The sequence below is a fragment of the Chiloscyllium punctatum genome, chromosome 14, assembly GCF_047496795.1.
Source record: "Chiloscyllium punctatum isolate Juve2018m chromosome 14, sChiPun1.3, whole genome shotgun sequence".
NCBI classification, from domain to species: domain Eukaryota; kingdom Metazoa; phylum Chordata; class Chondrichthyes; order Orectolobiformes; family Hemiscylliidae; genus Chiloscyllium; species Chiloscyllium punctatum.
Window position 1 is genome coordinate 16,672,218 of NC_092752.1, and position 13,578 is coordinate 16,685,795.

Below are 13,578 nucleotides of genomic sequence, written 5' to 3' on the forward strand. Positions count from 1 at the left end.
CACCCTGAATCCCATGTAATCTAACTTCACTAATTAGTGTATGATGCAGTAACTTATCAAAGGCTTTTCTAAAGTCCAAGTAAACAACATCAACTGCTTTGCCCTCATCAATCTTTTTGGTTACTTTATCAAAAAGCTCAATCAAGTTTGTGAGATAGGATTTCCCTCAGTGCTGACTATCCCTAATCATTCCTTGCCTCTCCAAATGCATGCAAATCCTATCTTTCAGAATCACCTCCAACAACTCACCCACCAACGATGTCAGACTCACAGGTCTATAACTCCTAGGCTTCTACTTACAGACACAACATTAGCCACCCTCCAGTCCTCTGGCACCTTGCCCATGGTTATAGATGATATAAATATTTCTTTTAGGCTCCTGTGTTAAAAGTACATTGACAGCTTGTCATGAATATATTTAGTGCTTGACGACCAAAGTAAAGAAAAAAGAAAACCTATGGTCCTTCAAGCCAGGGATCTCACTCTGGGATCTGACTTGTTCAGTATTACCATCAGATGGCATCATAACAGATGAAAGTGCACTTAAATCATTTTGAGGAGCCGAATTTACTCTTACCTTCTTTACTGTTTGGCAAGATGCTTTTTTTGTCAGGAAACTCTCTGGTACACCCACCGTCGCAAAGACCTTCTGTTCAACTGCATCTAACTGATGAAACTATAATTGGAACAAAATGTTTATTAAAGTTTACATCAGTGAAGTGCTATAATATTGTGGTCAGGTTAAATATTTCTCTGTATTTCACAATAACCAAAGAGACCATAAATGACCAATCAGAAACACTGATAACAGACTCCAATCATACAGTGAATTCCTCAATAAAATGATAAATATATACTAATTATTGCTGCACAGACATTAACTCAGATCCTAACATGTCAGCGGGGGAATTTAAATTCCATAGGCAGTGCTAGAGGCACAGTTGTAGTGTCCCTACCTCTGAGCCAGAGGGTCTAGGTTCAAGTTCTGCCTGCATGAAAGATTTAAGTTAAGAACTAGGCAAGGTGATTAGAAAATACCTGTGCAGAGTTGTGAAAGAGAGGATTCACATACAAAGAAGTCAAATGTTTATATAACATTGCCAATATAATTTCTAATGCATAATATTTAAATTGCTCTCTGAAATTTTTGAGTCCAATCTTATTTTTCAAAATTGACTTTTGGGATTTAGTAGGCATTGGTAAAGTCAGCATTTATTGTCTGTCTAATTACTCCCAAGAGGAACTATTGGAATATGTGTGTCAAAGAGTGCTTTCATTTGGAATTGAGTAGGAAATTTCAGGAAATTGGCCCACTGATGGGGAAGAGTTAAGATGGCTTGTGCCTTGAAAGCACACCTGAGAAAAGAGGTGGGGTCAGGCTTCTTCTTGTGAAATAAGAGGTCAGCTCATGAAAGCAGCATCAATATGACATTAGACTTGATATTTTCAGTTTTTCAGGATTTTGCACTTTTAAAGACTGGACATACCAGAGTAAAAGTGTAATATTTATTCTGGATGAAAACATCTATTATTATCATTTGTATCTCTCTTGCTCAATTAATTACACACATTTGAGCATGCATATATGTACCTACTTCCTGCAAACATTTCTTGTGTGACGCAGCTTGCACAGAGACTCTTTACAAAGTTACTTTCTGTATCCAATAGCTGAACCCATAGCAAAGCATCACAAAATTCTGACACCTAATGAATGATAACGGTTAGTTCCTTACAAACTGATATATTATACACAGTAATGCTAGTTTGAAACATTTGTAAATACTGCATTAGTATATCAATATGCTTTTGAACCCAGTTTACCCAAATGATAATTTTCATGGAATAGGTGTGTACAAGTGTTGAAACATTTTAAGGGATCAATTAGATGTCAGAAGTGAAAGATATTGTGAATTTCCTGAACTCTCTTGCACGATAATACTGCATGTAGTGATATTTTGAATTGAGCTATATCACCAAAGAAGAAATTGAATTGTGCCTGTGCTAGTTACCTCAGTTACCTTACTCTAAACCAATTTTATTCTTTTTCCCAGAATCTTTAATTTTTCTTTGGAATGTTTATCCAATGATTTCTTAAATTCTGTTGATTTAGTATCAGTAGCCACTTTCCGTACATTTCATGTTTTAAAATTATTTTATATGAACAAACTCTTTATGCTTCTTGTATTAGTGAAATTAATTAATTATTTATATTGTCAAACCATTCAAGATTCCTACACGATCCAAAGTTTCTCTGCTCTACAAAACAGAGCTCCAGTTAGTACAAGTCTCTCATTCTAATACTTAACTAAACAACGAACTGACATTTTATTCGATTTTGTTCTTATGAATACAAGAATAACTAGATGTTGTAATGAATACATGGCTGTAAATATCCCACCTATTTCTGATACATTACCTGTCTAAAGTAGATCATCCAATCTGGAATGCACTGGGAAACTATATCATATGGTGTTACCAGGTAGATCAGATGAAGATAGTTGCCAAGGACCAAACCCTCCAAACCTTTCTTCAAGTCCATATTCAAAGAATCACAGTAAGCCAAGTCTATTGATCCTAGAGGAAAACCAATAAATTAGAGACCCTGTTCTGCACAATAGAGGGATGATCTTGTTAGAAACGTTGACAAGGTATGTGCTGAGGACATGGAGTGCAGTGATTCAAGAAGGCAGCTTTTTAAAGCAAAGGTAGGAATGATTACATTCCCTGAAGGAATAAAATCAAAAGGTTGCAATCACTGACTGAAGATTCAAGACTGTAGATCATAGCCTTAAATGAGGGTTTGATCAATCAGGAGTGAGATGAAGAGACGTTTCTTCACTGAGAGGGTTGTGAATCTTTGTAAATCTCTATCATCGAGGTTTGTCAATGCATGACAGATGAGTCAATTCAAGGTGCAGGCAAATGGAATTAGTTTAAATTGCGAAAACTGTACGGCAGGGGTAAGTTGGGCTAAAGGGCTTGTTTCCATGACTCTAAGACTGAGGTTAGTAGGATTGTGGGCATTAATAAAATCAAAGAATGTGGAGATTAGTTGGAATGTCAAATTGACACAAAAATTCAAACATGATCTGTTGGAATTGTGTAATGGATTTGACGGTCTGTATAACCTATTCCTGTTCCCATTTCTTATGTTCTAATGCAGAGACTTTGAAACAGGTGTAGCAGATCCAGACTATTATGCAATTATCTGTTCAGTGAGTACTCAGCTAATTGAACAATACTTGTCAGAAGAGCATTCTCCTTGACGTAAAATTAATAATGCTTTCGCAAAAGGGAGCTTCCTGAACTTCAAACTCCAGATATGCTGTTTAGATAAAATGCCAATAAGTGAAATTTTGGAAGTGCCCAGCTCACCTTTAAAAGTAGCATGACCCAGCTTTGTGACTTCCAGCTTGTGGTACATTTTCCCCTCATTGTTACAACTTGATATTTTGTCCTTAATTAAACCTTTCTCCATCAAAGATTCCAATGCTTGTTCTATTACTTCCAAAAAGCTTTTTTCTTTGAAGAACTGTTGCTGCTGTACACCAAGAAGAGTGCCAGCCATAAACTCAACAATTTGGTGAAGTGTCTGGGTAACCTTTGGAGGAATATAAATACATATTTCAGTCCAGGGTAGAATTGAACTACCACTTTCTATCCAGTTGACAATGGCACATGTTTCTAGACATCAAGAAAACAAATAGCTAGGCTAAGCTACTGATTTTGTCAAACAAATGAACGAACAACATGACACGATATACTGACAACTTTTAATGTGAATGGCTGTGTAGATGTAAGCTTTAGGATGACAAACTGTTTGAAATTATTTTGGGAGTCTCAGTTTATAACTAATAAATATTATAAAGAGCTTGTTTTCTTTCAAAGCACAACTTAAGTATTCTGTTGCCACTGCAAATGAGGCAGCTTTAATCAAGATGAAACTAAATACAACATTCACTTGAGACACAAATAGATTAAAAACAACATAAAACAAAATTTCTGGGACTAGGGCATTGTTCCCTCAACAATGCAAGTTGAATAAATAACAGTTTTTTAACAATATATCTTTATCATAAGAAGATAAAAGAACTCTACTAACATTTTAAATTTTTCAGAAGTACCATTTGACAAAAATTCCCAGTCTGTAAATTTACTTTTATGAAGTTTGCTCCAGGATTAAAACTAAATAATTTGCTTTATCTTTTCAATTCCCCAATCATTTCAAGAATATGTTAAAGTTTTTGTTGAAAACTTGCTGCCATAGTTTCTTCTTTGTGCCAGGTAAGCAACGTAAACTGAACTACCACTTTCTATGTGTCTTTGTCAACTATAAGTGTTTCTCATATCCCAGAATATTTCTGTTCTCTATGCTGCCACTAATCCACTGGTTAATTTGCATGTATTTAACATAAAGGAAATGGAAAAGCCAATATTGGCAGTGAGCAAATTGCAAGGGAGTCTTGTGATTTCTCCTTGACTTTTGAAAGCAGCGTCATTGCCAAATCTCTAACAGTTATTGTCAACGTCATGATGGGCACCACTGACTAGAATCTTCATGTGACCAGTCATATCAACACATGGCTTCCTGAATGGAACCTTGGTTTTATGTGATGAACATCTCCACCTCCATAAGGCTCAAGACAAGAGTGTGCTGGAACGCTCACTATTCTCTTAGATGTAATAAATACTAAAACACTCAACAAGCCCTACACTATTCCGGTTAAAACAGTTTCTTTGATGGCTCACCTACCACTGAACTCAATATCTATTCTTCCATGCTAGAGTGTGACAAACAGATCACCGCACGAGAATTCCTCAAACATACTTCATTACCATTTCACTGCTGTGTGACTTCTGCTACAAGGCAAGAGCAGCAATATCATAGGAACACTATCAGCTCCAAGTAACACAATAAACTATCTATATCACTGTCCTTTCCTGACTGCTGGGTCAATATTTTGAAATTCCTTGATACTTTTGTGGAAACTGCTTTACTACAAGCACAGTAGAATTTCAAGAAGGCTCATGATCACCTTGGCAGCACAATTAGAGCTGACCAAGAATGGTAGTCTTGATGTTATCAGCTACCTCATGAGAATAAGTTAAAAAAACAAACACCACAATGAGGAACAACACTGGTGAAAGAATGGAATAATGAAGGAGAAACCGTATAAATTCATAAAGGTAGTAGCTTAATCAAGCTTTTTAAAAAAAGTATTAACTATACAGATATGGCAATGGTATTTTTGGACTGACAAAATGGATTTTAAGAGTGTCACACAAGTACCTGTAAAGGTCACTGTAGGAAAAGTAAAATGGTATATGGATGAAGGATTGTAAGCAATGAGTGGAGTCAATAATTATTTCTCAGAATGGTGAGGCACATTTTGTGACATACTCAGGGACCCTGTACTGGCACTTCTTCTTTCCTCTATACAGTATACACATAAACAATTTAGACACAATTGTAAGTGGAATAATATAAAGTGCTTATGCTTAATACCAAACAGCAGATGGGTGTATAGTCCAAAACTACATAAAGTGGAATATTATTCTGATAGTTTCAGAAGAAGGAGGATTGGAGAAGGTTCATGTAGTTCATAAATACCAGCATAGACAAGTTGTGCTGAATGTCAAGTTACTGTGTTGTAAATTCTTTATAACTTGAAATATTATTGAGCTAGCTCATGATGGTAACTAACTGCAACATTTACACTAACATACAAGTCAAGCATTCTTTTCAGATTGAGTTTAAGAAATATTTGAGAAACAGCAGAGGAGCTTGAAACCTCATTTCTTTCAGGTTATGTTTAATAGCAAGTTACTGATGCAGTCACTAGGTGATTACAAGTGTCATTCCTCAGCAATAGTATCTCTCACTTCAGTCACACAAGAATAATTGAATTTTTAATATGATTTTTAGATGATAGCAACCAACACATTTGATTCACTCATGATAAATGGATGGTAAGATTTTTCAGCAAAGACCATCTTTTCTGGGCTGTGAAAAATCCTTTTTCTTGAAATGAGGGATAGGACAGAAAGGCAAGCCGACAACCTTAATGATATCTTCTGTGCATAGCTGGCTTGTTAGGTATGCTGTTAAGTAAACAATTTGACATATTACAGAGAGAATAACTAATGAAATTACAAAACAATAACCATTAAAGGTTTTCAGAAATACAGAATAGTAAACCTCATCACAGTAGTAAACTTTATCACTTCATTCTGAAGTTCAATGTGATAATAAATACTGTCTGTATTATTATCCAATAGTTAACTCCCAATTGCCCTTCTGTCGTAAATTTTTCAGCATACATTTCACATCTATGTAGTACAGTAGTTATTTGTTGCTATGACAACTGGCAATAAAAGCCCCCAATATACAACATTTACAAGGCTTCTGGAACACATTGGCCCAACTCCCCTTTCTTAGCAATTTATTATTTTAGTGGAAATGATATCCACTTCATTTTAAATGGGTTACTGCTTCTGCTAAAATAGCAGAAAAAGGAACTTTGAAAAGATATATTAATATCAAGTGCTAGACAATTACTATCTCTGAGATAGTAATTGAAAAGAAGAGAAAATCAAAGCAGCACCCCATGATATTCAATGGCATTAGCTTGAATAAATCTCCCACTATCAATATCCTGGGGATTAACATTGACCAGAACCTGTTCTGCACCAGTCAAATAATACTGTGCTTATACGAGGTCAGAGGCTGGGAGTTCTGTTGTGAGCAAAATCACCTTGTTACTCTCCTATGCCTGTCTAACATCCACAAAGCACAAGTCACGAGTAATAGGAAACATAGGAACACAGGAAGAGGAGTAGGCTATTCAGCCCCTTGAGCCTGTTCCACTGTCCAGTAAGATCATGGCTGATCTGTGGCCTAATTATCAGACAAAGGCCCAAGTTCCAGAATCGCCAACCAGTGGAAATAATTTATTTTTACCCATCTTACCTTTTCCTGTTAATATCTTGAAGACTTTGATCAGATCACCCTTTAATCTTCTAAATTCTACAGAAAACTGGCCTAATTTGTATAACCTCTACTCATACCTTAACCCCTGAAGTCTGCAATATCAAAATAAAACAAAGAATCACAGATGCTGGAAGTATGAAACAAAAACAGAAATTGCAGAAACTTAACAGGTCTGGCAGCATCTGTGGACAGAAAGCAGAGTTAATGTTTCCGATCCAGTGACCCTGTTTCAGAACTAGACCTACAACTAATTCTGAAGAAAGTTGACTGGACCTGAAACGTTAACTCTGCTTTCTCTCCAAAGATGCGCCAGGCCTGTTAAGTTTCTCCAGCAATTTCTAGTTCTTTTGGAATATTAGCTCCAATAACATTCAAGAGGCTCAACACCATCCAGGACAAAGAATCAAACTTAATTAGCAACTCTTTCACTACCCTCTACATTTAATCCATTCACCACCAATACACAGCAATGTGTACCAATTACAAGGCCCTTATGATAGCATCTTCCAAAGCAGCAAGCATTACTACTTAGAAGGTCAAGGGCATTTACATGGAACCAGCAGCAAGTCCTCCTCCAAGCCATACTCCATTCTGACTTGGAACTGTATTACCATTTCTTCACTAACACTGGGTCAAAATCATGGAACTGCTACTCTAACTGCAGCAGTTCAAGAAGGCAGCTCACCATCACTTTACAAGAGCAAAATGATGGATGGACAATAAATGCTGGCTTTGCCAACGATGCTCACACTGCGTGAATAAACAAATAAATTGTGAAAATACCGGTCTAATATTTCTTATCATCTCAAAAGAAGATGGTTCAATCAAGTGGAGAGATAGAAAAGAATTAACGAATTATAATCTGTTCCCAGTTTAAGTGAATAGTGCCCACTCAACATATGGTAAAAATGTAAAAAGGATATGTACCTTTAGCCCAATCAAGGATAGCAGAAGATCTTTAATTCCTTTTTCATTGTCATATATGAGATTGCTATAGCAACCTTCCAGAGGTTTACTTATTAAATTTGATACCTGTAAGCGGAGATGCAAAAACATAAAAGAGTTATCTCAATTCAGTTGATGCTTCGATATATGAGAGAGTATACAATATGCTTTGTTTTCCTCCAAATAGGTTTCTTAATTTCCAATCTTAGTCACTGTTTAGTAGGAGACATGTAGTGTAATTGATCAATGTGATCTCCTAATAAATAAATTTGCTTGTCATATGCTGCTCCTGCTAACCAATTTGGTAGTCAGTGTAAGTAGCAGTGGCTCAGGGACAGTTTGTTTGCTTGTGCCTTAACAACAGAATACATTTGGATAAAATGGGACAGAATTTCTGCTTTTGGTACAATGGTGCTAGTCTTGAGAAGTGCTTAGTTTCCATCAAATTTGCTATCATATCATCAAACATAAAATCTATGATTAATTAATGCAAGAGGACAACATTACAGAGTATAATTTTTGACTTTATTTACATTAAGAACCATTACTTGATTTTAAAAGTGATAATATGGTGCAGTACAATTAATGTAGTGAATATAGGTTCCACAAAAAATTTTAATTAATAAGTAATTCAATTTTAACTAAATGAACTATGATTTAACAAAACTTATACAGAACAATTACAATACAGATATACAGTATTCAGTTTCTCAGTAAAAATGTATTCAAAAGTTTTTAAAATGTATTTGTTAACACTCTGGTACTTTGTAAAAAACTAACTTTTGGAAGCTTTCTCATCAGTCCACAAATATATTAACAGAAACATATCTGTGTGCATAACTAGTTTTGTGTAAGTGGGGCTGGAACTAGTACAATGTTTATTAATATAGATCAAAGGAATGCACAAACGTAACTTTTGTTGGATGTAACTTGCACTTGAAATTCTACTATCTTTGACATTGGTTTGGGATTTTGCACTCAATAAGCCAGCATGATCTCATAGAAACTCTGGACAAAAGTATCAAAAACTAAGAAAATGTTTTAGTTTAGTTTAGTAATACATGTTGCTTTACTTTAGCGTCCACTTTAAAGATGTTCCACCATTCTGTTAGATCATTATTGATCTGTGCCTCAACTTCACTGATGCATCTTAGTTCCATATTCCATTGGCACGTTCGCTGAACAAAACTTAATTGATCTAGGTCTTGAAGATTTGAATCAAATCACAGCATCAACAGTTACTTTTGGGAGTGTGGTGAGGGTTCTAGACTTTGTGCGAAACCTGTCCTAGCTCTAATTTGTAGATGGTAGCCTGGATTCCTTCAGTAGAGGAATTAATTTCTCAACAGCTACCATACCAAATCCCTTAAAAATCTTAATTGGACTATCATTAAATAATATGAACTCTCAGAAATGCAAATCCAGTTTGCAATCTGGCTTTATAATTTAAACTTTGCAATCTTAGTTTAATAACGATGGGTCTGCGATGTACCCTTTTCAAGATAAATGCATCCTTCCTGAGATCTGATTTCCAAAACAGAACACAATACTCAGAAGAAGTTCTACATAATTCACACATCACTTCACTACAAATTTCCTTAAGGTCATGGCCAAAAGTTTGTTTAGCCTTCTTGCTTTCTTTCGTATCTGTGGTTTTCACAAATAGTGCAAATGGATGCTAAAATTTGTTGCTACGCCATAGGTCCAAGTCTTACATAATTTAGAACACATTTGCCCTTTTATATCTGAAGTGGACAATCTCACACTTCTTCACTTTGAACTTCACCTGTAATAGTCATTCCAAGATGCCCCTTTGTAACTTCTTGCATCCCATCCTCACAATTTACTGTCCCATTTAACTTAGCATCTTTTGCAATCTCAGATATCCAACTCTTTATTACTTCTTCAAAGACATTAGTGCATATGAAGCAATATCTGATGCTTTAAAATAGACTTCTGGAGAACTTAAATTGTCATATCCTGTCAATTAGAGAACAAATACTTTTGCCTATTCTTTGCCTTTGACTTCTCAACAAGTTAATTACAATTCTCATGTGCCTTTCTGACAGCTGCAGAACAACAATTTAAGAATATGTAGCCACTCCATTGTTCTTTAGAGGATTATGGGTTGGAAGGATTGCTGATCTCCTTGTTTTGACTGAGGTTTTGAATTATAGCTTAACTGAAATATATATTTTCAAAGTCTGTTTTTTTCAGTCTTTGAAAATAATTATAGATGTGAAACAGTCTAGTGCACCAAAACTAAACTACCCAATTTGTACATACTTATGCAGTCTTGAATACAGAATTGAATATTTTGAATAACATTACCAGCTTTTTGTCACTTTCTTGTGCTATCAGAATACTCTCTCCCTCTGTATCCATACCAGCTCGGCCAGCTCTGCCAATCATCTGTTTGTACTGACTTCTCTTTAAGAAATCTCTGGCAACATAAGGTGATCTCAGAATAACCCTTGAAAAAAAATAAATCTAAATAAAATCAGAACAATGAAGACAATTACAAATTAATCATTTCAATGAACACCTGGCAGTGACATACTCAAACAGCTCTATCTCCTGGTCTCCTGTAAGTTTCATGGCTTATAACATCCTCCTTATCTAGCATTTACCTAGCACTTTGTCACAATCTCTCCCATTATTGATGTTCAGATGATTTCTAATCCTGACTCTCCACTTGAGTGGACACAAAGGCTTTCTTTATTTTAATCATATTATTTTCTGTGGGAGTATGTAGACTCTCACTTTTGTTCGGCTGTTACCGACTGTGCAGTTGTTATGTTAAGCTGCTGTGTTTGGATTAAGTGTTGTTTATTTTAGGTTGTATGAACAAATGTACTGTGTAGTAATGTAATGTAAGGTACAAGACATGATTTGTATCGCACTGGTGCCTAGATCACTTTGAGAAAAACAAATGTGCAGATGCCATACCAGCAGAAGATCAGACTACATTGGCTTGAGTTTCACAGTTAGGTGGAAATTACTTCCCATCTTAAGGAAGACATCAGAAGGGCATGCTCAACTACAGAAATTCAGCATGAATCATCACTTCGAGAATACAGTTTTCACGATTTTCTTTCCTTCCGAGCATTTCCATGCATCCAAGATTGTTGAGTTTAATACTTGGATGAAGTCATATGAAGTAGTCAGTGTGTTTGATGAAGATTTAGCATGTTATTTATAACTTAATGATATAGTTAAAATAATTCATCCAATAATTTGTTAGTTTCCATCCCAGAATGCTCAGCAAAAAAGGTTTTGATGATTCAATTGCAACATACAGTCTAAGTTTTTAAATGACTTAAAACAAGCTTTTCCTCCTTTTTGAGCAAGCTATTTTCATGCTGTAGAAGGGCAAGAAGAAATTGGCTCCATGCTTCCAGCATTAGCATGTCTCAGGCTTTTATAGGAAGTATACCCCAATTACTGAAAGATTCTACACTTTTCAAATTGACGTTACAATTAAAAATAATTGTAAGTAACTTAGGGTGAGATGTGCTCATTAAATCTACTGACCTGGAGGATCTGGGTAAAAACAGAGTATAAGATGACAGATAAAAGTCTTTCTCTTTCAAATACTTTTAAATAACTTGCAAAATGTGTTTGGCTGTCTCAATTTCATTTCATAATGGGCATCAGACAGTGGCATAAGATTTAAGCCAATATGTAGGTGGTAGAATCATGGAAGAAGCCAGACACCACATGTCCCATTCCTATGATCCTTACTATATCAGCATCAGGTTCAGGACTTATAAAGGGCACCTGCCAGCTGACTAATTCTGGAGCCACTTAAACATTTAATTGCTCAATTCACTGGTATTTAGTGGTGGCTCATGTTGTAATGGACACTTGCAGCTGGAACTTTATTGTGATAGGATCTTCTTGGGGTAGATTATTGCCACAAGCTTTTTTTCTAACACTAGTCTGTAGGCCTTACTAGTATTAAGAGATGATGTATCAATCATTAATACAACTTAAGCAGAAGAGACTTGTATACTTGAGTAACAAGAAGTAATTTAACGCATAATAGTAAGATCACAGGTTATAAAATCTTATGACTGGTTAACTAACTACATTAACACTAGCTAATAGGTATTATTATTCCCTATGAGACAGCACCCAGGTCTATAGCAAATAGCTGTAGACTGTAGAACTAATTAACTATTAACAATAAACTAGATTTGACAAGCTCATTCCAGAGACAATCATTTATACATTCTGAGTTAACCCCTTTAGGCCAACTGCCTTACACAACAGCTCAGAGATCCGACCAAATTGGCATTTCCCGTGCCTGTTGAGGTCTGCCAGCAAACCAAGCCAGATCTGGCAGGCAGTGTTCTTTTAAAGGCACAATGACTGATCATAGATCCAAGATAGGGGAGGGGGCTTTCTCAACCTGCTCACTCCCTCTCCCATGGGACCCTGCGATGATCTCTGGTGAAGCCTCATTGTATTATTTGTGGCAGTGGCAGTAACTGCACCTGGTGGCACTGCTAGCAATGGAGAGGTGGGATTTCCATCCCTATGATCATACATCTGAGGAAGGCCTGACTCTGGCCAAGTAAACGCCTGAAAGACATTTAATTTAGTTGGATCTTCCCCATCAACATGATGTGAGTTTCCAGCAGTTCTCTTAGTGTGTGGGACCTGCATCAGAAACATTAAAACCAGTGCTACAATTCTCCAATCTTGACCAAGGGCACCAAATAAATGGCTGATGTGGAAAGAAGAAGAAAAAAAAATCATAAATTTTGAACTGATTATTGGAGCAGAGAAAATGAACACTGCTCTGCATTAGGCTTGTCCGATACCATAACAGCCATGTATTAAGACAAGGCAGAAGTATACTCGATTTATCCTTGGTATTATAATTTACAAAAATTCTCCATCAGCTGCCCCTTTTTATTTTAAATAATGATACTTGAAGGAAGTCTGAATTTATAGTGGGTTTTTAAAAATATCTTCTTGTGCTCCATATTGGGATACACAGTCAGTAGTAGCCTCTATTCCATACTCTATTCATAATTTTTCATGTGAGCTTGAATAGTGAGCATTACCCAATCAGCTGACTCTGGAGACTAGCATTACTGGACAAATTTTGTGCTATTGTAAAGTGCACTAACATGTATGTCTTGATTATTGCAGGTATACTGTCCTCACAATTATAAGTCTTCTGGCATTCAGTGTCTTGATCCATATATGAAGAATAGATGAATCACTGGTTCAATGGAGAGTGCATGAGGTTCCACAAATGGATGAGGAGGATCCATAAATATCCCCATCCTCAGTGTTGGAAAGAGCTCACCATATTGGTGCAAAAGGTAAGTTTGAAGCACTCGCAGCAATCTTCAGCCGGATTTGCCAAGTGGATGATCCATCTTGGCCTCCTCCAGTGGACTTCAGAAACCAGTCTTCAGCAGGTTGGAGGCACTAGATATTGCAAAGTCTATGGGCCCTGACAACATTCTGGCAATAGTACTGAAAACTCCAGAACTTGCTACTCCCCTAGCCGTTCCAGCTCAGTAACTGTCCCCATGACTTGTCCGGACTTGTCCTACCTGCCTATGTTCTTTTCCACCTATCCACTCCACCCTCTCCTCCTTGACCTATCACCTTCATCCCCT

The 13,578-nt window shown here is 36.3% G+C and overlaps 1 protein-coding gene across 7 annotated transcripts in view; it reads right to left on the reverse strand.

The window, feature by feature from the left end:
• The window catches only part of helq (helicase, POLQ like), a 54,886-nt gene that overhangs the window by 15,822 nt on the left and 25,486 nt on the right, over positions 1 to 13,578 (reverse strand). For all 7 annotated transcript variants that reach the window (XR_011962396.1, XM_072583969.1, XM_072583967.1 and 4 more), the window contains 5 exons: positions 10,268 to 10,409; positions 7,919 to 8,023; positions 3,376 to 3,601; positions 2,417 to 2,574; positions 578 to 676 (listed from right to left, as the gene is read on the reverse strand). Coding sequence is in view for 6 of the 7 variants with exons in the window: in XM_072583969.1 (XP_072440070.1) it covers positions 578 to 676; positions 2,417 to 2,574; positions 3,376 to 3,601; positions 7,919 to 8,023; positions 10,268 to 10,409 (730 nt within the window). In the remaining variant the exon portion in view is untranslated. The remainder of the gene's footprint in view (positions 1 to 577; positions 677 to 2,416; positions 2,575 to 3,375; positions 3,602 to 7,918; positions 8,024 to 10,267; positions 10,410 to 13,578) is intronic.